The following is a 26,780-nucleotide window of genomic DNA, read 5'->3' on the forward strand; positions in this document are numbered from 1 at the left end:
TCTGTCTTTCTGTCTTTCTGTCTTTTTCTTTCTCTTTCTTTCTTTCTTTCTTTCTTTCTTTCTTTCTTTCTTTCTTTCTTTCTTTCTTTCTTTCTTTCTTTCTTTCTTTCTTTCTTTCTTTCTTTCTTTCTTTCTTTCTTTCTTTCTTTCTTTCTTTCTTTCTTTCTTTCTTTCTTTCTTTCTTTCTTTCTTTCTTTCTTTCTTTCTTTTTCTTTCTTTTCTGCTCTCTTATACCTGCTCAGAGTTTAGGTTCAGATTAATATGTACTGAATATTACTGTTTGCAAATGAAGGTATAGGTTATTACTTCTAGAGCTGAGACGCATGTTTATATTTAGGCTTCAAGTCTAATGAACTGACTTTATGCAATCGTTAATTGTTTTTTAAATGGAATTTTAACCTTATGTGTTAGTATATTTTTATAAAGGTTTGCTTTTATTCCTCTTCTGTAAAAGCTGTTTTTCTCCCTCAGAATTCCTTCCATTGTCTTACTAGAAACAAACCTCCAGAATTCTCATAATTTCTAGCATTAATGTTCATGTATTTTTTGAATATTCCTAAATTTTTTTTCTGATAAACACACATTTATGTAAATAGATACTACTCCAGAATAAGATATCAGATCAGACAAAAACTCAAGCTTGTAAGTGTCTTGTAGATCTGAACTAGAAAATATGGAAGATAACTCAAAATAGTGTAATAAGTAAATTTTCAGAAGTTTGGGAATAAGCTCCAGTATAAATGGGTCTTTCTCTGCACATAAAAGTCAGAATTAGCTGGACATCTTTTATTTGGTGAAGGGGTTTGGGATTTGATTTCAGTTACAAGATTTGGTAATAGTACACTTTAGAAATATTCATGTAAAACAAATTATGGTAACTACTCAATAGAAAAAATAAATCAACTTCCTAGTAATTCATCATCCTCTTTATTATATCATGTCATATTCCTTTTCGGTAGGTTGAAACTATTATTCAAACAATTGTTACAAAAAATTCTTGCCAGGCAAAACAGTCACTAATATTTTGGAATGAGAAACGCCAGTTGCTTCTGGAGTGGTGTGACATGCCACTGAATTCAACATGGTGGTTTGTCAGGCTTTTGATAGAAGAGTTGGGCCAATTTAAAAAAACAAAACAAGATAAAAACAAACAAACAAACAAAAAACACTCAACTAGTAAAATATGCTCTTTTGTCCGCTAGATGACAGTGTGGTTCAATCTTCCAATAAACTTGGTCAGTAATTGCTTCTCACTTGCTCCCTGTCTGGCAGGTAATAAAAATAAAAAGGTTACTAGCATATAGAGTGCTTTACTGTAACTATAGCAATGCAAAGGTAAAATCAAAGAAATCGAAGTTGGTGCTTTCTAATGAAATGTGGTTGCACTTTGCCGTGCCTTAGACTCGAAGGGTGCTTGTATGGGAAATGCTAGCTTGTTTCCTCTTCATCACCAATAGGTACCTAATGGCTTAGTGCATTTTCCTGCCTTTTTTTAAATTTATTTATTTTTTTTTTTTCTGCTGTTCAATAGCATATGAAAATCAGGAATGTTATTCAGTAATTCATTAGCCAAAGAATCAATCTTCTTCCTTCTATAAAACAGGAAACACAATCAAAACTATCTAGTTTACATAAATAATTTTTATTTAAATTTTTTATTAAAAAAAAAATAAAATCTTTATGCACAAATTGGCTTTCAATTTTGGATTACATATCTGAAAAATAATTTTAAAAATATAATCAAGGGTTGTTCATGAACGTGATACTCGAGTTGGCTAGATTTTAAATTAAAAATTTGCTGAGTTAGAAATTGCCAATCAATCAATCAATTATTTCTCCAATTGGAAAATGAAGAAGAAAATTAATTTCTTTCAATTGATTTTTATTCCAGTTGAAAAAAAAAGTTTTCCAGTTAATCCTGACTGGAACTTTTATGTTATTTTGATTTCTTGAAAATAAAAATGTTCAATATGTCATGAAAAGTAATTCTTTTTTTCTGTCGTTGATTGTCTGGAGGGTGAGAAATTCTCCATACTTGTCTGTCTTTTGCAGAGCAGAAAAGATAAATCATAACATATGTGCAGAAGTGTGAGGAAAAATATGCTTTCACAGATTAGTTTATTGCACTCTGGGTTTTTCCCATTGGAAAATATTAATAAATATAGAAATGGAGTGTTAACCACCTTTCTGGGAAAAAAGAAACACAGAACATTTTGAAAGCAGAAAATCTAGACACTCCAAAGCTGGAAAATGAAAAATTTTCAATTTCCAACAACTAAAGCAAAATTAATATTTAAAATTGAAATGAAAAAATCTGTTGTATTCTGATTGCTGAAATAATAGTATTTCTAACTATGATACGTTAGTTGAAAAAAAAGAATAAAGCTAAACAAACTTGGAAGTTTTTGTTTTGTTTTGTTTTGTTTTTCTTTCAAACTGTTTTTACAGAAACTTACTAGAATGTTATTTTGTTTTTCCTACTTGCTGCCTTGTATATTTTTCAGCTTAGGCTTGTCCTGTATAATGACATGACAATCTTCAAGGGGAGGTGGTAGCAGCTTTCTTGTATGTGCATCAGCCCAAGGATAGTACTTCATAAAACAAACATGAGAAGCAGACAGGAAACATAAGAAAGAAAATTCAAATCCCAAACCCCATATTTTGAGTGGTCTATCCTAACATGTTTTGACTTGTTTTTGTCTGCATAGGGATGGTGACAAACTCTTTCAGTTAAAATCTATCAGCTATTCGGTTCTAATCTGACCCACTACCTTTACATAATCCTTTATTCCTTCGTACCTTTAGATGACTGGATAACTGCTGAAGTTATCAGGCTTCTTAGGAGGAACAGAGTGAAAATACTCATTGAAATTGTATTGTCTAAAAGAGATTCAGATTCAGCCTCAGCAAGGCTTATTTTAGGGAAGTTTAGGGAAGAAGAATTTTAAAGGTTGCGCAATCTGTAATATTATCTTTCTTTTTCAAGATTTGTCAACGTCTAACAGTTAGGAAGGCAAGGAAACGGTGGACATTTCTATTGGGTCTCCACCTGAGTGGGTAGCTTCATCAGCTATTTGAAATCCCATGGATGCACTGTCAGGAGCATCATTGTCAGGTGGTGTGAACAGTAGCTCTACTAATTACAATCCCATGTTTTTTCTTGTGTTTTCTACTTGTGTTCCCTATCACCTCAGGCACTCAGAAACGTTTGGTCTTCTGTATTAAATGCTATCTATGAATTGAGATAATTCCACAGAAAATCCAGCTGTTTGTGAATAATGCAACTGGCCTAATAAGTACTGACTGCATGGTACCGCACTCAACACACATGTAATCCAGCATGGCACTGAGTTGCCAGATATGGATGTTGTGTCAATATGACCAGTAGGTTGTGTGTTGTCATTAACAAAATCTTCATTCATTAAGTTTTGCAGCAAACACAAATGGTCAAATTCCACTCTGGGTATTGATGTCTAGCTTTTTAAATCCCACCTACTCACTCTGCACTGTTTAGAAAAGGTAGTCTTACCTCTTTGTGAACAAATTAACAGTTTTTGCACTGTAACTTCAGTGGTGGCCATATGTTTGTGATGGAAAAGTGAATATCATGCTGTTCAGTTTATCAGTTTAGGATAGGCTGTGGTGAGCTTCGTGTAGACGTGTGAGGGAGCAAGTAGGAGAGGTCCTAATCATACTTTTACTAACTGCGAGTATAATCCCAGGTTCTGTTTCCAGAGGCTAGCACTTAAGTCTGTTGTGAACAGTGCTGCTGAACAGTGTGGAAAAATTCAGAAATGTAGCCATGAGTGAAGTCATGTATTACATTTTCCTGAATGCCACCAGGAAGGAAGGATTAAATGCCCTATGAAACACATGGTATTCTCTGGCCTGTTTTCTCCCTGTCCTTTGTGGAGATAAAGTCCAAGGTAGAGCTTCAGCTGGGTCATCGAAAAAATCATGTATTTATTTCCATCTTGATTCTATTGACATAAGTTTATTCGGCATAATATAGCTCCCCATAAGCCACAGAACTGCATATGAACTGCATATGAATGCAGGGTCTCTGGGTTGTGCAATCTTTTTGTTAGTTGTTCCCCGTGGCGCTTCTAGGCCCCCATAGGAAAAGAGAGCTATTCTACTTTACTAACCTGGCATTCTGACTACATTGATCTCATTGGCCTGTTTTTAATGGTAAAAAATGAACAATTTTAGTGATTTTACATAAAGAATTTAAAGTGGGAAGGTGATATTTTGTGACTTTTGAATGAGAAGGAGGGGAAGTGCTCTCCATTTCAGTGTTCCATTAAGCAAGAGCCAAACCTATCACTGGCCTTGCAGAACCACGCTCAAGTGAAAAACAGTATAGCCAGCCTTAATTTTGTTATATTCTCTAAAACTGAGTATCTTCAAAATAGAAAGGGAATTGAGAGAGAGAAAGAAAGAGAGCAAGGTATAAAACCATTATGTTTTGTTTGTTGTAAGTGGGACAAGTTGTTTTTATACCAAAGGAAACTAAGCTTAGTAGGGCAAAGCTGAAAAAGAAAGTTTTATAGGTCTTTCTCAGTGACAGAGCCCAAGAAGGTGGAATAACGTCTATAATGGATTTATACTAATCTGGTCTTTCTGGTCTTGTGGATAGTAAGTAGGCATTTGAAAGAAATTGAGTGACTACTGCATACTTCAGAGGCAAATGGACAGAGCTTTTTTTTTTTTTTTTTTTTTTTTGTGGAATGTGTGTGACAACAGAATCTTTACTTGAATTTAGACCTTTTTGGCACCACTGCTTGTCATCTCCTCCTCTCTGTTTCTCTCTCAGCTGAGCCATGCATCTGCCTGCTTTTCTGGTAGGCCACCCTTCAGTTAGTTTTGTGTGAGAAGCATGTAGTATTTACTTGGTCTCTGTATTCAGGTTAGCCTATTTTATCTTCACCAAATCATGGTTTTGGTCAAATTGGTCTTTTTCATCATGATCATAATCTATTTCCCCAGCTGGTGTTAGGCTCTTGAAACAAGCCTGTAATTTATGTATCCGTAGCTCTACTTTTGTTAATGGCAAAAGAAAATATTAGCAATACTGTGTATTTCTTAAGTCAGATAGTCTTGAACCATTTTGTTGATCCTTTCCTTTATCCATCTTTTCTTGTGTTTATTCTTCTGAGTACTGGCACATACCATCAGGCCTGCATGCTGATGAACTGTGTGTTTTGCTTAGGTGCGACATGAAAACAAGTGTGTTGCTCCTGAGAGGTGCCCGTGTTTTCACAACGGAAGAGAATATGCCAAGGGAGAAACAGTGACTAACGACTGCAATACCTGGTGAGCCACTGGAACTGCAGTTTTCTATGGAACACTTAACATATTTCTAAAATATATATAAAATAATTGTTTGCTTAATGGATCTTTTTTATGTGAAGTCAGGCTTTGTAGTGCAATAACAAACTTATTACACAAACCAACATCTTCCCTTTGCATGTGGCATAAAGACCAGTGCAATGTCTGGCAAACTGTACCTGGTGCCTCACAAATAGGTAGCCCAAGTAGAATCATAGAATCATTCAGGTTGGAAAGGACCTCTAAGATCATCTAGTTCACCCTTTAAATTAGTGCTAAAGTTCACCACTAAAGTTCACCACTAAACCATGTTACTAAGTTCTACATCTACACATTTCTTGAAGTCACCAGGGATGGTGACTCAACTGCTTCCGTGGGTAGCCTGTTTCAATCCCTCACAACCCTGTCGGTAAAGAAATTTCTCCTAATATCCAACTTAAACCTCCCCTGGTACATCTTTGAGGCCATTTCCCCTTATCTTATCACTTGGTGCTTGGGAGAAGAGACTGATCCCCACCTTGCTATAGCCTCCTTTAAAGTAATTGGAAAGAGCATTAAGGTCTCTCCTGAGCCTCCTTTTCTCTAGGCTAAACAACCCCTGCTCCCTCAGCTGCTCATCATAGGACTTGTTTTCTAGAGCCTTTACCACCTTTGTTGCCCTTTTCTGGATGTGCTCCAGCACCTCGATGTCCGTCTTGTAGAGGGGTCCCAAAACTGAACATGGTATTTGAGGTGCAGCCTCACCAGAGCCAAGTACAGACAGACAATCGCTTCCCTAGTCCTGCAGGCCAAACTATTTCTGGTACAAGCCAGAATGCTGTTGGCCTTCTTGGCCATCTGAGCTGGCTCATATTCAGCCAGCTGTTGATCAATACCCCCAGGTTCCTTTCCGATGGGCAGCCTTCCAGCCATTCTTCCCTCAACCCATAGCACTGCATGGGGTTGTTGTGCCCTAAGTGCAGGACCCAGCACTTTGCCTTGTTGAACTTCATACAGTTGGCCTTGGCCCATCAGTCCAGCCTATCGAGATCCTTTTATAGAGCCTTCCTGCACTCGAGAAGGTCAACATTCCTGCCTAACCCAGTGTCATTGCAAACTCACTGAGGGTGTGCTTGATCCCCTTATCCAGACCATTGATGAAGATATTGATGAGAACTGACCCCAACACTGAGCTCTGAGGGACACCACTATTGACTGGCCTCCAACTCAATTTAACAATTTGCGTCTGGCCACCCAGCCAAGTTTTAACCTAACATAGTGTACAGAATCATGGAATCGCAGAATGGCCAAGGTTGTGTTTCAGTTTGTGCCTGTTGCTTCTTCTCCTGTCACTGGACACAACTGAAAAGAGACTGGCTTCATCATCTTGACACCCTTCCCTCAGATATTTGTACACATTTATGAGGTCTCCCCTCAGTCTTCACATTTTAGGCTAAACAGGCCCAGTTCTCTCAGCCTGTCCTCAACAGGCATACACCCGTCCAAGCCTTGAGATGCCAGCTTATTCAGGAGGATTCTATGGGAAATGCTGTCAAAAGCCTTACTGAAGTCTAGGTAGAGTATATCCACAGCCTTTCCTTCATCCACTGAGTGCATCACCTTGTCCTAGAAGGAGATCAAGTTTGTCAGGGAGGACTTGCCTTTGATAAACCCATGCTGACTGGGCCTGATCACCTGATTGTCCTGTAAGTGCTGCATGATGACATTCAAGATAATCTGCTCTATGAGCTTCCCTGGAACTGAGGTCAGACTGACAGGTCTGTAGTTTCCCAAATCTTCCTTCTGGCCCTTCTTGTAGATAGGTGTCACATTTGCTAGCTGAAATTTGCTTGCTTGGACCTTCCTGATAGCCAAGACTGCTGATAAATGTTGGAAAGTGGCTTTGCGAGCATGCCCACCAGCTCACTCTGTACCTTCATGTCTGTGTAGGTCCTCTGTAGGCACTAGGATTTGCTCCTTGGTCTTGCATAACTAGTTAGATTTGGATATGAGGTTTTATGGTTTTGTATGGAAATAGTTCCCTTCCAATATTTTACTTTATGAATCATGTATTACAATTAAAGCTGGGGAAAAGTATATTTCAAGGGAGGAAGATGGAGGGGAAACTGAGTTCTTTTATAGATACCTATACTGTAATGTGCTTACACTGCAAGTGGGTAAAAGTGACTTGGTTAAAAAAACAGACTCAATGATAATTTTATTCATATAGTGAGGTGTAAAGCTCCTTCGTATTGTTGTGAAATTTGCAAGATTCACTATGTTCTTCACAATAACCATGCACAGTCTTTTATTTTCAATCATTCTTAAAATCTTCAATCTTGGAATAGTTATAGCCATATTGCTTTGTTCTTGTAACTGGTCTTTTGTTTTTTGACAATGACATTGTAAAGGACATTTCCTCTTAAACACAGAATTTTCTTCAATATCAACATCAAGAAAATGTTAGAAAATATGCTTTTTCTCATTGGTAAGAAAGCCTTCATCTTATTTTAGATATCTTTCTTTAGCATGAAAATAAGATTGGAAAATAAATTCCTTTCAAAAAGTAGCAATAGGGCTGTTTAAACTATAAAACTTTGAACAGCTTCATGATAGTTCTCAGCAAATATCAAGTCAAATGTCATTTAGAAAGTGATATAGGAAGTTACTATTGCTTTGAGAATTAATAAGAATTGAGAGCCTGCGTTTTGGAGCTCAGATCGTCCTTTTGTTTTTGCTTTTTGAACTGCTGTTGCAGGAGTTCTCATTCTCACTTGTTCTTAGCCAGATGTGAACACCTGCAAACACAATATATGAGTCAGAGGTGTCAGATTTGGCGTTTACATTTGTCTTGACATATGGGAGACCCTAATTCATGAACAACGGAATGTCTCCAAGTCTACGCTAGTGGCAAAACTTTTGTTATGCTATGTATTGGGAATTCGTTGTAGAGCTCAGTGAAAATTTTGGAATAACATTTATGAAGCTGGACACAGAATAAATTTGCTAATCTGAATTTTGCTAAACCATATACTTCATAATCTGTCTTTGCACATACACACAAAATCTTGGCGCTATTCTACATATTCGATTTAATAGAAGATGGTGTAATAGGTTTCATGTTAGTGAAACTTCATTCTTTGAAGAAAATGGATTGCACAACAATTTATTATGCTTTGAAGTATTATCAAGATTAAGCAATGATTACTCTTGGGTTAAGGCATTACTCTGGGAAAACAGAGAACTCAGTTCAGTACCTGTTTTTGCTTTGGTTAGCAATTTGATCTTGGGAAAATACTTTGGGTATTTTATCCCTCAGTTTTTACATCTGTAAAGTAGGAATAAAATTCCCCTTTCCCTACCCTTACAGAGCTTGATTAGAAAATCCCTAGGGCAGTGAAGTTGTCCATCTGCATTCATATACATTTTGTAGATGAATGCTTCTCCCACCTCATGCAAGCTATTGCTTATTAGATTATTATATTATTATTATTAGATTAGATTATTAGATTGTGTTAGATGCTATTCTAAACCCCCAAATTAATAACAAATGTGTGAACAGAATTTCTTCTTCATTGACCTTTCTTTTTATTTTGGTTGCGCAGCTTCTTGCTAGTTAACAAATCAATTTATTTCATAGTTCAAAAGTATGGGGATGCCAAGTGAAAGATCCCATTTCATACTTGCAGCTTGTGTATCCTGTGAGTCTCCAGGATAAAAAGGCTTGGGTGGATACTCTGAAGTCTCTTCTTATCTTTGTTTCTGAATTTCCCTTATTTTAACATGAGGATAATGATATTTACCTCCTTGAGCCTTATTTGTATGGGTACTTTGTAGGATTTAGATTGTTATGTATCACAGTAAAAAAAGGATGCAAAGATTCTTGGTAGCTCTTAGAATTTAATAATGTTTGATGTTGAATATGTCCAGTTTGGTATCCTCGTGAAGAATAAGAGGTCTGATATTTTTTATTCAGTCTGTTATGCTGTTATAACTGCATTGAAATCAGTTGATTTTACAGTGAGATTAAAAAAATATTAAAAACTAAGTGGAGGTAGGGGGCGAAGAGAGAGATACCAAAAAAAAATAATGCAGTCTGTTTCATCACAGCATCACTGCAGTTGTACGATAATGATAGCGCAGTTCAACTGCTACAGCAACATGGGTATAATGATATCAAGAACTTAACCCTGTGCCTGATCTATCTTCAGAATTCCCCTCTCTATGAAAAGACAAGACAATATCTTACATGTCAGGCTATGCCATCCTTTTCTTCCATAATCTGTGCTTGTGAGGAAGTCTAGCAGGCATTCTATGTAAGCTATAGAGGCAGGGAACAGCTAGTGTACCTCATTTCAAGATCACACATGCTTGTCTCACAGCTTCTGTCAAGTAAACTGATATTTAGCTTGGAGTCAAATGTGTTTGTATGTAGCCAAATGTGAATTCTCCTATACAGTGGATATTCTGCTTTGACCACCACAGGAGACCTCGGGACAGTATCACACTGTAGGACATTCCTCAGAGGATGTATGTACGTGTGTACCTATGTGCAGAAAAAAGAAATATTTCTATTCATATGTATGTTTTTGTCAGACTATGAGGTAATGTCTTCAGTTGCTAGGTCATATAAACTATGTTGAAGAATTAACTTCATTTAAGAACAGACACATATTAAGAGAAGGGTGGTATTATACAGAAGTATATAATCAGAACAAAAGCCGCTGGACAGACTGAGTTACAGTTCTGGTTACTTTGTCCCAAAAATTGGTCACTAGAGAAAATACGTCCTTTGGCATCAGTTGAATATTAAATTTACTACTATATTGGCTTTCAATGAGGAAAAATTGGACTGTACTACAGATAAAAACAGGGTTGCTGATATTATACTTTATATTTAAACTGTAATGGTCCTTAGAGGGCAAATTGTTGTTCTAAAAGAATTCTCTGAGCAGAACAGGACATCCAAAATAAAGTACTACTAGTATGATGAAATATTCCAGAAGGCTCTGTTCAGGCCTCTCTTTGTAATACAGATGTTCAAAAAGCATGTATTCCTGTGTGCAGCTTGTAAGAAAAGGGGAAACACATTCTTTAGGCATCGAACACGTAAATTCACTATTTGGATTTCTGCACCCAGTGTTATTGTATGTTAATTTATGCTGAGGAGTGAGGTTGTCATCTGGTACGTGGTGATGTAATGAAAACTATCTGGGTAGCCCAGAGATGATCTTCTGTGGACACAACTAAGGACGGACAGCAGCACAGAAAAATGCATAGATTCCTCTGAGTTGCAGCTAATGGCCAGATTTAAGACATGCAAGAGAACAAAGCTTCCATTTGGTCTGCAGGAGGTTACTCCCTGACCTGTGCACAGGAAAAAGAAGAGAACAAGGTTCATGCCAAATCTCGCCCTGGGGAATTACATGATTTGCCCATAGAAGACAACAAGTCAAATGCTGAAACAACTCTCCCCCATCAAACCAAAACCAACAAACCCAAAAATGACCAGCAAGAAATATTTACATCAAAATATTTACTCTTTTATTTCCAGCTTAGCATATTGAGAAAGTCATCTATTTATTTCTTTATTTATTTATCAAAAATGTGTTGCTTTGATGTACTAGGCAAATGATTTCTTAATGTCTATTTAGTTAAGATGATGCCTGGCTTGATCATAAGTAAATAAATACATAAACACACAAATAAAACACAACAACAACAACAAAACGTTAGACAGTAACTCTGCATTTGAAATAGTCACCACACACAAAAAAATCTGTTATATAAAAACAATTCCTGTATATTGCAATTGCTCATATCATTTCTTATTATTGGTTAATAATATGCAGTTACCTATACATTACAGTGCACCTTTTGTCCAAAGCTCCATTTCCTGCATGGGAGCCTGGTCTTTTAGAGATGAGTTAGGTTTTGACATTATTACTTCCATTGCAAGATAGCAGAGAATGACAAAGTCATTCTGTTCATAAAGATATGTATGTGTGCTTCTTATTGTGGACGAATCATGAACACCTAACCTCATTTCAGATTTAAAGAAGGCTGATAACAAAGAAAATCAAACTGAAATATCAGCCTTCGGCATTTACGATTAAACAAGTTTCAGCTAAGAATCTGCATCCTTAATATGTCTGTGCCTACTATTTACTGCAGAGTTTAATTGCTGGCAGTATTGCTCAGAAAACTTGGACTCAAATTATGTTTTCAAGTATCTCGATGGAAGAGATACTTCAGTCAATATCAAAGTCTTGTGTTCAGAATGGAGGTGACTCCTGTCTCATTGGAAAGTAGATTAGAAGATAAAATGACATCTTCTGGTGTCATGCTCTACAAATCTATGAAGGCTCAAAAGATGCTTTTTACCCTTTATTATTAGGTGTGTTAAGTGCATTTATTTTTTAATATTTTGTCTGAAGAACTCAAAAATGGCTCCATTTTCATTAAGTGCCAAACATGCTTTATATTGAAGTCCCAACCCCTTTTAAACTACCTTGAACTGAGGACCCCAAAATCTTTGGGTATTGTTGAATACATAATCAGTGAAAGACAAGTATAAGTAAAAGCTTTGTCAAGCAGATGGTGAAAGATACAAGATAATAACTGTCATCATTTGTTGTGTGTCCTTTGAAGAATCATCAGATCATGAGCTCCTGAAGGCAGCAACCTTTGCTGTTTCTCTTTGCCTGAAGCACCTTACATTATCTTACTTTTTATATACATTTGAAATAATGATAATTGTCACTGATTTTTCTCTGTTGCAGTGTGTGTCGTAGTCGAAAGTGGGAATGCACCAAAAATTCTTGTGATGGCACCTGCACTGTTATTGGTACAGCTCATTATTTGACATTTGATGGATTGAAATACAGGTTTCCAGGAGACTGTCAGTATGTATTAGTTCAGGTAAGAGTACATCAAATGCCTAAACTGTCTGATAGTGTATAAAGTGTGTTACACCAGGAGAGAAGTCCAGCACCTAGAAAAGTCACAGTAAAATGATCACTAAGTCATGTTCATTGCAGAGGAGAGCAGAGCGTATTAATGGCTTGATAGATACCCTGAGAAATTAGACTTCATTGTGTTATAGAAAAGTGAATTAGGTTGTGGTATGTCTAGCTGGCTGTCATAAAACATGTGACAGCAGCATGGTATAGAGAAACCCTAAATCTCAGCTCTAGCAATGGAGTTTAGATGCCTGTACGTCAATCTTTCCTTGCTCCCCAGTTGCCTATTCATCCTCTAGTGTGGATGGCTTATTGTGTCAGACTTTTCCTGCAGACTAAGTGAGACAAGAAGTGTTCAGTGAACCTGCTTTAAATACTTCCAGAGCAGAGATTCTACTCATTCAGGTTGACAACATCACTGTCCTGTTCCATGCACCAAACTGTTTGCAGTAAACTGACAATATCTATTTTCTTCATAGCAAAGAGGAGAGGTGAATAAAAACACAGCACACTAACATCAGCCTGTGATTTGTGGGAGCAGCTAGAAATTTAGAGAGTTAAATGAGAATAAGGCTCAACTACAAATGCAAATTGTTGTGTATTTATAAGCGTGTGTGCAAAAGAAGAAATTCTCTTAACATTTGGTCTAAAAGATGAATCCACTGCTAATTGATAACAATAGCTTTCTGCAGTTAAAAAGCATTATCTTTCTTAGGTGAGCTACTATTTTCCCCAGAGACCCTTTTCATTCCTCCTTGCAGTTCTCCTTGGACTCTGGAGGGTGTGATCAACCTGTCTGACTGGGTCTTTGAAATATGTTCCAACCTTGATACCAGCTGGGTCACCTTAGAAGACTAGCTCTGATGTTAGGAGAGCTCTCCATGAAAGCCTTAGGGACAATAATAGCATGCAGTGCTGCAATACTACTTAAAATGAAAATGAGATCCTCAAATGACAGATAGAACTATAGCTAGTGTCTTTTTCTTAAAAGGTGTATACTTAAAGAAAAAAGTTTGATAGTCACAAGTCATCACATAAATGTAATACTAGTTTTCCATGGATCTAAGAAATATTTTACTTAGAATCAATACAGTAAACTATGAAATTGCTCCCCAAGAAAGAGATTAACATTGGTGTAGTTATTATTTGTGTAAAGGCGGGAAAAAAAAGGGCATCATACATTTTGCTTAAGATTGTGCAGTTAGTATCTTACTAACATTTCTTTCTAAACTAACCTTATAGGGTTATATCTTTACTTTATCATTGGAGCTTGAGTCTTGTTTTCACTGTTGTACCAGTTTGTGTATTAAGATGTACACAGTGACTGATCTTTGAAACATCACATACTGTAATAGTGTGGATTGTCCCTGCTAAAGAATACCCTACAAAATATGCAGGCAAGTATATGTGTATGTCACTGGCAGAGTGTACCTTATTCTTGAAGAGGTAGACCACATGAATACCAATGCTAAGAACTAAATAAATCAATATGGGAATAACAGACATGCAAACATATATCTTATTGGCTATGTAGAGTATTATTTGAGGACTCATTTTTCTCCATAGATCTATATGTGTTTCTCAAATATCCACATTAATGACTCATTCATTTATTTTTGTCTGATAGGATTTCTGCAAGGATGACTCTGGGACATTCCGGATATTAATTTCAAATGAAGGATGTGGCTTCACTGGAGAAAAGTGCTCGAAAAGGGTTATAATTCTGTATAAAAGTGGAGAAATAGAGTTGTTTAGTGGAAATGTATGTAGACTTCAGTTCTCTTTCTTTCCCTTTTTTGACAAGATTGTTAAAATTTCAGGATGCTTGGTAAGATGAGGGATGAATAATCTCATGCTCAGTGGTTCTTGAAAACCAAATCATAAATTGAACAGATTAGTAAGATAATAATTATAATTATAAAGGATTGTTGTAATTATCCATTTTTCTTCCAGAGATGTAATGTCATTTTGGTATTTCTGTTTGATGTTAATAAGTTTATCTTGGATAAAAATGCTGTTTCATGCAAGCTCATTTGAGGAATGCCCTTTCTAAGTGTGAGAGGTCTAAGAATATTTCAATCAAGGTTAAACGTAAGGAAGAGCTAATAAGTGACTGTCCCATGACTAGTAAAACTTCAGACCTAAATTAGCAGTCTGAAGGACTGAGCACACAGGGAAAGTGCCTGTAAGCTGATTGTGCAGAACCAAGTATCAACTATCCTTTTCCTTGTTAAATTGTCAGATAGGAAATCCAGATGACTGGATTCCTCTTTTTTTCCCCCTTTCCTACCAACAAACAATGAAGAATTGACAAAGAATCACTTCTACCTCCCATGTCACTACATGACGGGAAAGAATCTTTCCAAAGGACAGAGTTCAGCTCTTTTCCTTGTCTCTGTAACAATTAAGACTGTCTGTGTGCTCAAACATTACAGAGCTATAGTGAATTACAGGGTTTCAATTGCTCAGTTTTCAGAAGTACTGGACTCTAAAACTGGCATCTGGACTAGAGATCTGCAAAAATGTTCCCAGTGAAATGTGAAACTGCTCTACATTTGCCTTGTTTGGGTTAACAGTCAAAGCTGAACCAGGTTTTGCATAGTCTGCAAATTGCCTGCGAATTGCTGCTTGCCACTGATACTTGACAGGAACTTGTAAAAGATGACCATTATTAATAGTGTCTGTACAGTGCACCTGGACATCTCTTCATTTATACTTATTAAAGAGTCTCCTACCTGAATGAGGGTGAATACTAGTTTTGAGACCAGTTTCTAGTTTTAAAACTAAATAGGGCTTAACTGAAGTATCTATATATTACAGTCATGCCTCATATAAATAAATAAATAAATTTTGCTCTTCTGAAACAAGTATATTTGCCACTTTGCAAGGTCAAAAGTTTACAAATTCATGGTTGGTCAAACAGCCTCCTTAAACATAGAAATTCTGTAATCTAGGTTAACCTGCCAGCTCAGCTTTGTCCTCCTTTTTTTTTTTTTTTTTTTTTTTTTTTTTTTTTTTTTCCCCGTGTTTGAAAAGATAGGGAATACTATAGAAATTTAGATGATACATGACCAAATGTGTCTAGATATTATATGCATAGAGTAAGTATGTATGGGCTTGGAGAAGATGAAAATGCTTCCAGTTCCTAGAATAGTCTGTCTTTTAGCCTATTTTTCCCTACAGACATTGAAAGCCTTTTTTGGGAGATCCTTCAAGAATGTAAGCTGTTTTCTCTTGGGATAAAGGCTTTTGATCACACTGCAGAGATGAAGAGAATTGAATTACATTGCAGTGTTTTTATTGAATTAAGCAAGAATGAGTAGTGGGATAAGGAGGTATTTTGCCCTCGAACTAGGGTGTGGATGAATAGTTTCTGGGTTCCCCTTTCTCCCATCCCTTTATCACTATTTGTACTGATTAAAAGGTTTCTTCTACCTCTTCCACAAGCTAGCAGTTAGCAGTTAATGTATTAGTAGTGTTTAAAGTAACAGCCATTCCAGACCTTTCTCTTGAAATGTGGTTAATAATCCTATTAAGGTTCCCATTGAAAAGGGATTACAATGTGAAAGAAAACATTTTAAATGAATTTCTCAAGTTCTCAGTAGCTGGAGGCTGTGTATTGGCAGTCAGATGGAAAGAGAGAGGAGAGGCACACAGGGGAAGTGAAAGTGATGGAAAAATAGAAAAGAAAATAAACGACCAAAATGTTCCTCTTAGGATTTTTCCTATTGCTGTAGGTGGTTGGGAAAAAACAAAAAAACAAAAAACTTCCTGACTTCAGAATCAGGGTTTGGCCCTTCAGAGACCACCCATACATGTGTTTCTCTCAGTTCACATTACACTGTTATCAAGCCAGCCTTTTTGCCACTATCTGCCTCAGGAGCGCAGAATTGTTAGTTTCCTTTTAATAAATAAATTTAAAAATATATAATTATTCAGTGAGCTATTAGTGAGTATTTACTGGTATACCCAGTACTCTTATCAACTCTGCTTCAGTTTATCAGTCTTGGTTTTTGTGTGTCAGTGTTTATAGTGAATGCATGTTTTATCTCAGGAGTAAATAAGACATTATGTCATTCAATGTTGTAGAAATGTGATGGGGTCGAAATACTGTACTTTTATCCCTATTTGCTATTCAGCAGTGCTGCTTTTAAGGCAATAATTTACCCACTGTAGCTTTTCAGAGTAGAGAAAGGTCTGTAATCAGTCCTGCACACATACTTTGTTTGCAGTTTTGCAAGTACTCAGGATCATCTGTTTGATGTCTAGGATCTGTCTGTTCTCTGGTGAACAACATGTTTGAAAATAGCCACTAATCTATGAGTGCATGTCCCACTGGGAAAGTGACTCACTTATAAAAGGAATTATAGAGACTGTTGATAAGAGTGTTTTTCTTGTTCAGGTGAACATCAGGGTACCTCCTAAGGACAGTGATGATTTAGAAGTCATGAAATCTGGCCGTTATTACATCATTTTACTAGGCAACACCATCAGTGTGACCTGGGATCTTGCCATGGGAGTCTCAGTTATCTTAAAAGCCAATTTCAAAGTAAGTGTTTTTTGCTTTAATTCTTACTCTCACTAACGAATGTACTTACACTTTTACACTCTCCTTGAGGGATAGCTTTTTTATTTTTTTATTTTTTATTTTATTTTTATTTTTTTTAATGCAGACATGCAGATAGATTTGCATGGGGTGCTTATTTGAAAATAAAGGGATTTTCTGTAATACGTAAGGGTTGCTTACTTTCCCCTATGGTTCAACCGTAATGGCAAAATTCTGGGTCTTTGGAGATGAGCTATGACGGAAAAGAGGAATGCTATGGTGTCTTAGAATAACTTTGCTTTGAGGGACTGAGATAATTTCTTCCATGTACAATAGGAACATAAGGAGCCAGATTTACTAGTGATGGTGACATAATGGTCATCTTGAGGAATAAGATGATATTATAGGTAAACTTCCTGGAGCCACTCCAAATAGAGCCAACAGGTACCACTAGTCAGAGTTGTGTTCTTGCATTCTGGAGACTTTGGAAACAGACTGGTCCTACTTTCAGCCAGGCAGAATGGGAATAAGAGCTAAATATTCTCTGTGACAGACTATGTGAACTTGGCAGGGCCAGGGACAATTCAGTTTTTAAGCCTTGTGCCATTATAGTAGTAGGCTAAAAAGACCTCTTAACAAAGCTCTGAGCCAGCCTACAGATGTAAGATTTATGTATTTTATGTTTCTTTCCCTGCAAGGATCAAGTGTGTGGTCTGTGTGGAAATTTTGATGGAATCCAAAACAATGATTTGACCAGCAGCAATGAACATGTTGAAGTAGATCCAGTTGACTTTGGGAACTCTTGGAAAGTTAATACTTACTGTGCTGATGTCAAAAAGGTGATTATGAATAAACAGTGAAAACTAATTGTGTGTGGGTAATGAGCTTTGAAAAGAAAAATAAATAGAAATGAACTCCTTCTCCTATATTTTTGCCAAATAATATTCTTTCTTGAAATCTGATAAAAGATCAATTAACTTATTTAAAGCCTCTGGGCAGCCTGGCTTCAGATGAATGTTAAAACAGCCAATCTGTGTGTTAGAGGCTATTCATAGAGTTTGCCAACCCAGATGCTGGAAATCCAGGTATAACTGGAAATCTAATTTTAGAGCTTAATCTAAAAAAAAAAAAACAAACAAAAAAAAAACAAAAAACAAACAGCTGTAATTTTCAGACAGGAGGTGTTTAGATAAAGAGTTCATATTTCTCCATTGAAACTCTGTATCCCAAGTCCCAAAGTCTTAGTCCATTCATTTTTGAACAGCTCAATGCACAGATTGATTTATTTCTTTATGGTTCTTGATGTTTTTAGATATCAGTCAGTTATTACTTTCAGACTAGAGAGGCATGAGCAGAAAAGGCAAGATACAGGAGTGAGTTTAAGACCTTATTGCCATGTTATCACAGCTTTTGAATTCTGAGTGTTACCTAAGTCCTCATCCTGGAGATTAGGTGATTTCACAGGGCACTAGTTATGCTACACATAACTAGTGTACTTCCTCTTTTGCAAATATTGAGTGTTTTTTAAATTATTTTTATTCTTTCCTTAAAATATTTATATTGTCAGAAAAATATTTATTTTTGATCACATGAAATCCTTTGGGTTAGTTTACTTAGCTATAGCATTATCTTCCTGAATGCCTGATTTTTTTTTTTTTTTTTTAAATATGACTTGATTGGAGTACAGGAGAAGTTGTAGTAATGGGGACTGAGACTTCTGGGTAAGACTGAGAAGGAGCAGCTCCACATTTCAGTTCAGTTGGCAGAAATTACAGCCTACAGGATATCTCTGTGATAAATATCATGTCAATACTTGTGCTCCTTGTTCTTAGCTAAATTAAAATGAAGAGAGGCAGACTAGTGAGGCTTTTTTATTCAGCAGTGACCTTGACTATTATCTGCTGAAGAGTGATATTATCTGTGAGGCTCACAGGCCTTCTGGAGAGCTGTGAACAATTGTTTTTCAGGATGTATGTTTGGTACAGTGAGACTTAACATTATGAAACTATTTGTGTTAAAACTGCAGTATACAAACCTGGAGACAATGAGGGAGATGACCTGCTCTACTTTGTGTTCTTCTGCTGCAGAATTTGTTCCTGCCATGTAGCAAGCTGAAACTTTATTCAAAGAAAGAATTTACTTTGTCATGAAAGGTTGGTTGGACTAGATGATATTATGATGTCATTTCCAACCTAAATGATTCTATGATTCTATGAAAAATGTCTAGTGCTAGTGAGTCTCTTACTTCAGTTTGAAGAGTCCCTAAGATCCTGAAGTCAAAACTAATGCAGTGTGTGATTGTCTCTTACAACATTAACCACAAACAGGAACAAGCCTTGGTGTCTCCATTGTGTAATGGCAACGTACTGAAGCAGGTGATGGTAGAAACATCATGCAGCATTTTGTCTGGGAGTCTCTTTGAAGAATGCAAAAAACTTGTAAGTATTGTTTCCCGTGTTTCACTTCCTTCAATTCTTCATGATCTGTGCTGTCAGTGATTATAGCTGAGGGAAAAGTACAGTTGTGCTGACAGCATACAGGACATGAATGGAACTGACTAATTATCATTCTCATCTGTGTCCCTGTCCTGTAGCTGACACTTTCTGGGAAAATGCAGGAATTCCCCTAGTGGAAAGCTATTGAAAAACTTCTGCTCGAGGGAAGTTTTACTCTAAACCCAAGACTGACACATGAAGTCAAGCACAGGGGTTGAGTTTTTGTTTTTGTTTTTCTTTTGGAGGAGGGGGGAAGGAGGCAGGGCAGGGTGAGGGAAAAAAAGTCCTGAGCTAATATAATGCCATTCATACTGCATTCTACCCCAAATGCACAAGAGGGTTTGGTAACAGGGCCCCAAATGTATAAAGTTGCTACATATCTGGAATATTAAGGGACAATAAACTGCAATGTCTATAATAACTTTGAGAATGTGGACTGATTTGAGTTCTTGCTGGTGTCAGCAGAAGGATCTCCACTGATTTTTGTGGCATCTCAACTCTTGGCAAATGGAGCAGGCAAACCACCTGAAGATTAAATATGTACAGAAGAGGGGGATGAAGGGAATCAGTGAGTGTACTGTACCCTGAATTTGTCTTTTTTCAGGTGAATCCTGAACCCTACATAGATATTTGTATGTATGATACTTGTGCTTGTGAATCTACTGGGGACTGTGCTTGCTTCTGTGATGCCATAGCAGCCTATGCACATGTCTGTGCGCAAAAAGGTGTTATTGTTCACTGGAGATCAGCAGATCTGTGCCGTAAGTACAGGGTAATGGACAAGAATTGGGAATGATTTTGTCTGGGAAATAAACTGAAGAGGTTCAAGCATTTAATCAATAAACCATTGGCTCAGCTAGACTGTTATTATCCAGCTCTGCTCCTGCTGATGCCCAGAAAATTTCGCTTTAAACCGGGCTAGAAGCTCATAGCAACATTTCCCTTTCCTTTTCTATTTATGTTCAGAACCATACCTAGAAAAGCCATTCCCCCAGTAAGGGAATATAATACTTGTGGGACAATCAAATCCAGGGAAAGAAATATTATTTTCTGTACTTTTTTTTTTTTTTAAATAATGTCAATTCTTTGCAATTGTTTTTATCAAAAACAAATCTCTATCATCTAGAGCAAGTATTTCATTATATATAAAAAAAGAAGTTTGAAGATGTGGCCTGCCATGGAAGTAGTAGAGAAAAAAAGAAAAGTTATTTTACGATGTACATTTTTATTTTGCTATGCATATATGGCCTACCTTGTACTCAGTTTGTTGTCTTAGTTTTGAGAGGCATGGTGACTATAGTCTGGTTTGATCTTCTGCCTACAATTTATTCACTGTATAGCACAAAGCTGTGAGCACCTGAATAAACAAGAATTTGATTATCAATGTGAATGGCGATATAATAGCTGTGGACCTGTTTGTCTTATAACATGCCAGCACCCACAGCCTTTGAAGTGCCCTCTACAGTGTGTAGAAGGATGCCATGTGCACTGTCCTGCAGGTAAGTCCATCTTTTGATTTAGTCAGTTATTTAGCTTTTTTTTTGCTCTGCTCCTGTTACTTTTTGGTATTGTTCAGTTATTATTATTATTATTATTATTATTTTTCTCCACACTGGATGTTGCTGTTGCATGACAAGAAGTATTACAGTCCAGGAATATTCACAGATTGATAAGGCTGGAAATTGCATAAGATTTAGATACTGCAGTTAACTCATCAGCAGTCTTACTGATGCCTTTTGACTGTGTTTTCTTAACTGTGCAAGTTGGAAGGTGGTTAGGCATTCTGATTTGAGTTTGTGAGCTGAGCACAGTGTGTGGAGGACACTAAATGGTGCCTTGAAGAGGAGAATAGAATGCTGCCAGCAAGAATGAGAGGATGGGAACAGGGTAATAAGAAAGGGAGATAGGAGGAGAATTAGGGGCTCTTTTACAATAGAGGCTTTTGACTTTGTAGGGTATGAATTTGTTCTGGGCACTGAAAAAAAGCTCTCCTTCAGAGAGCTTTTCTCCCAACCCTGCTGTGGTGGGGGAAATCCATTGATCTAACTGGACCTTCTAATTGCCTTAAGGTCTCAGGTGCCCTTGAGAGCACTCAGCAGCTATCCTCATCTGAGCATGACCTTTCGGCCTAAATGTTCCCATCAACTCTCTTAGAAAAAATACAGGGGGTAGAGGAAAAGATAGAAAGGGAAAGTGTGAAAGACAAGTAAGATCCAAATGGAGAGTGAAAACTCAGATGAATAAGTAGCTTGTAAGGTCAGAATGACATGAAGGCAAAAAAGTAGGTATTTTAAGACCAGAAATAGTTATTCTGGGCTTTGGTATCTCTCTTTTACACATTTACAAAAAGGTGAGGGGAGACCCTTCTTGTATATAACTTTATGTAAGTGTTAAATATAATACTTGAGCTTTCAGTACTAGGTGTTTAAATTGTACTCCAGTATGATCAGAGCTAGGAGGTAGGCAGTATGGGGTGAAATCAATAATATACAGATAAATAGGGAAAGCTACTTTCTCACCATATCTTTACTACTTCATTCTGAACATATGTTCACCTTGTGCATGGTCCTGGCCGTTGTAGGTTATACACTGAGTTAAGTATTTACAGTATCTCACTAAAAGTGGTTATGATGAAATGACATATTTATCTGTGTCAAACTTGGAGTGGCCTTAACACAAGCAGAGTATTCAGAACTCTTAAACCCAATTCACAAACCTTGTCTTCATCTTTATTTTTATTTTTCTTTTACTTTTATTTTTATTTATTTTCATTTTAGCAGGTTAAGTGCAATGATTATGTTTGCAATTGATGAATATTGGCATTTTTATACCTCTATGCTATTTCAAAACAGGGAAAATACTCGATGAACTCTCCCTGGATTGTGTCACTCCAGAAGACTGTCCTGTGTGTACAGTTGGAGATGTCAAGATTCCACATGGAAGGAGAATAGTTTTGAACAGAGAAGATCCACAGCACTGTAAATCTTGGTATGACAGAAAGATTTATGCAGTGAAATAGCATGTCCGTTGGGTAGGATGATGGAAGAGAGATGGAGTGAATACCCATGAATAAGTTAATACTTAACTGTAAATATACTACTGAAGCTGAGGCTTGGTAACCCTCTTTTATGTCAAGGCCCCTTATATAATCTGAAGCTGAGGTTCTTTGTTAATAGTTGGGATTATTGGATGTCATTTGAGTTTAAGCAAGTGAAATCCAAAAATTCCTTTCAAAAATGCTTTTTCCCATGTGTAGAAGGCCCCATTAACTTCAATCATTTCTCTTCTTTTTGTGTGATCCAACATCAGTAAAGCCATCAAAACTCTTTCCTCTTGCTGGTACTAAAAATAACCCTATATATAGTGCAAGATCTGAATGTGCACTCAGTCTAGAATTTGCTGAGATTATGAGTAGTTGAAAGTGTGTAGTATAATTGGAAAAATATTTTCCCCAAGATTTTTAGATTATATCCTGTGTCTTGATCCTGCATGAATGCTTTTCCAACTACGATGAAATTAATAGAAGGATGCACCATAACGTGGGGTTAGGGTCTTCCATTGCAAAGTGGCAGAGACAGATTTTCATTCTGTATACTGCCCAGTGGCATATTACACAAAGGTTTTATTACCTGAAAGCTTGGAATTCTCCAGAGGTCTAGTCACTTGATGGATACTTTCACTAGTCACTCATAATGCTGTCAATACAGGAGAGTTTTCCATCATGTAATTTGACCGTATTTAATAGAATCTGAGTTGTAAAACTGCAGTAGCTGTTAGCCTAGACTAACACCTTAGCTCCAGACACTTTGAACCTCACAGATATTATGAATGGGTATGAACTTTGAATTCTTGCTGGAGCTAGCATACATCTGTGTTATAAACTCAGGGCATTAGACGGTTAGACTGATCAATTTACATATATATATATTATATTATGTATTTTATAAGATATATTTATATATATAACAGTATATATGAAAAGCCTTGAATTGCATCAAAAGGTCAAGAAAGAGTCTTCAAACATGAGTCTCTGTTCCCTAATTTTTGTAATACTTAATAATAATTTATCTTAAATGTTGATACATTGGCCACCGGTCACAAAAGATTTCAGAACATTAGGAAAACTTACCTCACTAGGGAAACATCCTTTTGCATAGCTGTCACCTAATTTAGATGCCTATACCATCTGTACAAACAATAGAAAATATTGCACAAAAATGAATTTTATAGCAAATATCCAAAGGAAATTGGAAACTAGAAGAGTCTTGTTCATATTAGGATTAAAATAATAAATCTTCCATTGCTGTGCATTAATGCCAAAAGTAGCTGTGCATTCCTCAATTTAAAAAGACACTAAAAGAAACTCAGAAAGAAAATAGCCCTGGGAGAATTTAAGATGCCACATGTAAAGTGACTTATTTTCCTGGAAAATGGTACCTTCTAGTATTGACTTGCTGAGTTTGTACATCCATGGTTTTCTCTGGCAGTAAAAATGAGCACTTTTTGGTCCTTGCTCCTTCATAGATGCTCCCTATACTGTTTCTTTGTCTGTCCAGTAGTACAAGGAAATATATTGACTGCATCTGTACTACCCTGTCCATGAGTACAGTGATGTTCTTTGCTCAGATAACTAAAGAGAATGATACAACCAAGAGTTAGCAGGGAAGAAGTGTTAAAGCCTTGCTAAAGATAGAAAGAAATGAATTATAAACAAGTTCCTAAAAGGTGAGGAGTGACAGAGGTGAAAAATCTCATGGTATTAAGGAAGGATGAGCTATGGAAAAGACAGAGATGGAGGGGAGGGAGTAGAGGGGGAGAGGAAACTAAGAACTGAGATGGAAGGGGGAAGAGAAAATGTACTAACAGATGCAAGTAGAAATCATGAGGGAAGATAAATAGAAAGAAAAAGAGTAAACAGCTATAAGTAAAATACATAATTCTTTTTGAGTGTAGGGACACAAAAACAGGAAATAGTAAGTAAGAGGAACATAAAAGAAACATTAAAAAAAAAAAACACAAAAACACAAAAAAAGAGGAAAGGTAACAAAAGAGACATTTTAAAACAAACAAATAAACAAAACAATAAAAAAATCATATGGGATGATATGTGCCAAAGCTGCATTCAAAGCAAAATTAAATTAGGAAAAATAAAAGGAAACTAGTGCACTCTAGGGGCAGAAAAAAAAGGATGCTTGTTGTTTTTGCTAAGGTTAAAACCTAGGTAAACAAAGCCTTCTTACAGAGTTTGCTAAGACATATCAGAGTTAAAATTGTCTTGCCTACTCTAGGATTGCCTACTCTAGGAAAGAGGACAAAGGAGAATCTCCATCCTTTACTGGATGCAGGGGGAAACTTGGTTACAAGAGATGAGGAAAAGGCGGAGGTGCTCAATGCCTTCTTTGCCTCGGTCTTTAGCGGCAATACCGGTTGTTCTCTGGATTCCCAGTACCCTGAGCTTGAGGAAGGGGATGGGGAGCAGGATGTGGCCCTCACCATCCACGAAGAACTGGTTGGTGACCTGCTACGGCACTTGGATGTGCACAAGTCGATGGGGCCGGATGGGATCCACCCAAGGGTACTGAGAGAACTGGCAGAGGAGCTGGCCAAGCCACTATCCATCATTTATCAGCAGTCCTGGCTATCGGGGGAGGTCCCAGCTGACTGGCGGCTAGCGAATGTGACGCCCATCTACAAGAAGGGCCGGAGGGCTGACCCGGGGAACTACAGGCCTGTTAGTTTAACCTCAGTACCAGGGAAGCTCATGGAGCAGATCCTCTTGGGAGTCATTATGCGGCACTTGAAGGGCAAGCAGGCGATCAGGCCCAGTCAGCATGGGTTTATGGAAGGCAGGTCCTGCTTGAAGAACCTGATCTCCTTCTATGACAAAGTGTCGCGCTGGGTGGACGAGGGAAAGGCTGTGGATGTGGTCTACCTTGACTTCAGCAAGGCTTTTGACACCGTCTCCCACAGCATTCTCCTCAAGAAACTGGCTGCTCTTGGCTTGGCCTGGCGCACGCTTCGTTGGGTTAGAAACTGGCTGGATAGCCGGGCCCAAAGAGTTGTGGTAAATGGAGTCAAGTCCAGTTGGAGGCCAGTCACTAGTGGAGTCCCCCAGGGCTCAGTGCTGGGGCCGGTCCTCTTTAACATCTTCATCAATGATCTGGACGAGGGCATTGAGTGCACCCTCAGTAAGTTTGCAGATGACACCAAGTTAGGTGCGTGTGTCGATCTGCTCGAGGGTAGGAAGGCTCTGCAGGAGGATCTGGATAGGCTGCACCGATGGGCTGAGGTCAACTGCATGAAGTTTAACAAGGCCAAGTGCCGGGTCCTGCACCTGGGGCGTAATAACCCCAAGCAGAGCTACAGGCTGGGAGATGAGTGGTTGGAGAGCTGCCAGGCGGAGAAGGACCTGGGAGTGATAGTGGACAGTCGGCTGAATATGAGCCAGCAGTGTGCGCAGGTGGCCAAGAAGGCCAACGGCATCCTGGCTTGTATCAGAAATAGTGTGACCAGCAGGGCTAGGGAGGTGATCGTCCCCCTGTACTTGGCTCTGGTGAGGCCGCACCTCGAGTACTGTGTTCAGTTTTGGGCCCCTCGCTACAAGAAGGACATGGAGGTGCTTGAGCGGGTCCAGAGAAGGGCGACGAAGCTGGTGAGGGGCCTGGAGAACAAGTCCTACGAGGAGCGGCTGAAGGAGCTGGGCTTATTCAGCCTGGAGAAGAGGAGGCTCAGGGGCGACCTTATCGCTCTCTACAGATACCTGAAAGGAGGCTGTAGAGAGGTGGGGGTTGGCCTGTTCTCCCACGTGCCTGGTGACGGGACGAGGGGGAATGGGCTAAAGTTGCGCCAGGGGAGTTTTAGGTTAGATGTTAGGAAGAGCTTCTTTACTGAAAGGGTTGTGAGGCATTGGAACAGGCTGCCCAGGGAGGTGGTGGAGTCACCATCCCTGGAAGTCTTCAAAAGACGTTTAGATGTAGAGCTTAGGGATATGGTTTAGTGGGGACTGTTAGTGTTAGGTTAGAGGTTGGACTCGATGATCTTGAGGTCTCTTCCAACCTAGAAATTCTGTGTGATTCTGTGATTTTACTTTGTACTACCTACCTCCAATTTGCCTCGTTTTTTTTTTTTTTCCTTGTGAAGCAAACCACATCTGCCAGTTAAGTCCACCAGTGGCCTGTAGGTGGCCATACTGCTCAAGCTCAGTGGGTTTTTAGACAATTCCTAGACACAGATCTTAAATATTCTACCAAAAGCTATAATAAGAAGAGTATCCTCTGACAAATATACTATACGTTTTCATAAGCTTCCTGCACCTAAACAGACATGCACAAACAGTTCCTTCTCTGAATGAGTGCTAAAAAGTTTGTTTGTACAATTCCTCATAGAGAAATGGAAGGTGTCCCTCCCCATCCCCCATCACTATTTTATTTTATTTTATTTTATTTTATTTTATTTTATTTTATTTTA

General features: G+C 37.8%; 1 protein-coding gene across 1 annotated transcript in view; it reads left to right on the top strand.

Moving 5' to 3' along the window:
- Nucleotides 1–26,780, top strand: part of VWF (von Willebrand factor) — a 146,943-nt gene that overhangs the window by 52,597 nt on the left and 67,566 nt on the right. The window contains exons 20-28 of the mRNA XM_035315439.1: nt 5,213–5,316; nt 12,093–12,231; nt 13,900–14,034; nt 16,675–16,821; nt 17,517–17,657; nt 19,137–19,256; nt 19,918–20,074; nt 20,654–20,812; nt 22,166–22,301. Coding sequence (XP_035171330.1) covers nt 5,213–5,316; nt 12,093–12,231; nt 13,900–14,034; nt 16,675–16,821; nt 17,517–17,657; nt 19,137–19,256; nt 19,918–20,074; nt 20,654–20,812; nt 22,166–22,301 — 1,238 coding nt within the window. The remainder of the gene's footprint in view (nt 1–5,212; nt 5,317–12,092; nt 12,232–13,899; nt 14,035–16,674; nt 16,822–17,516; nt 17,658–19,136; nt 19,257–19,917; nt 20,075–20,653; nt 20,813–22,165; nt 22,302–26,780) is intronic.

The sequence above is a fragment of the Oxyura jamaicensis genome, chromosome 1 (genome assembly GCF_011077185.1).
Source record: "Oxyura jamaicensis isolate SHBP4307 breed ruddy duck chromosome 1, BPBGC_Ojam_1.0, whole genome shotgun sequence".
Taxonomy (NCBI): Eukaryota; Metazoa; Chordata; class Aves; order Anseriformes; family Anatidae; genus Oxyura; species Oxyura jamaicensis.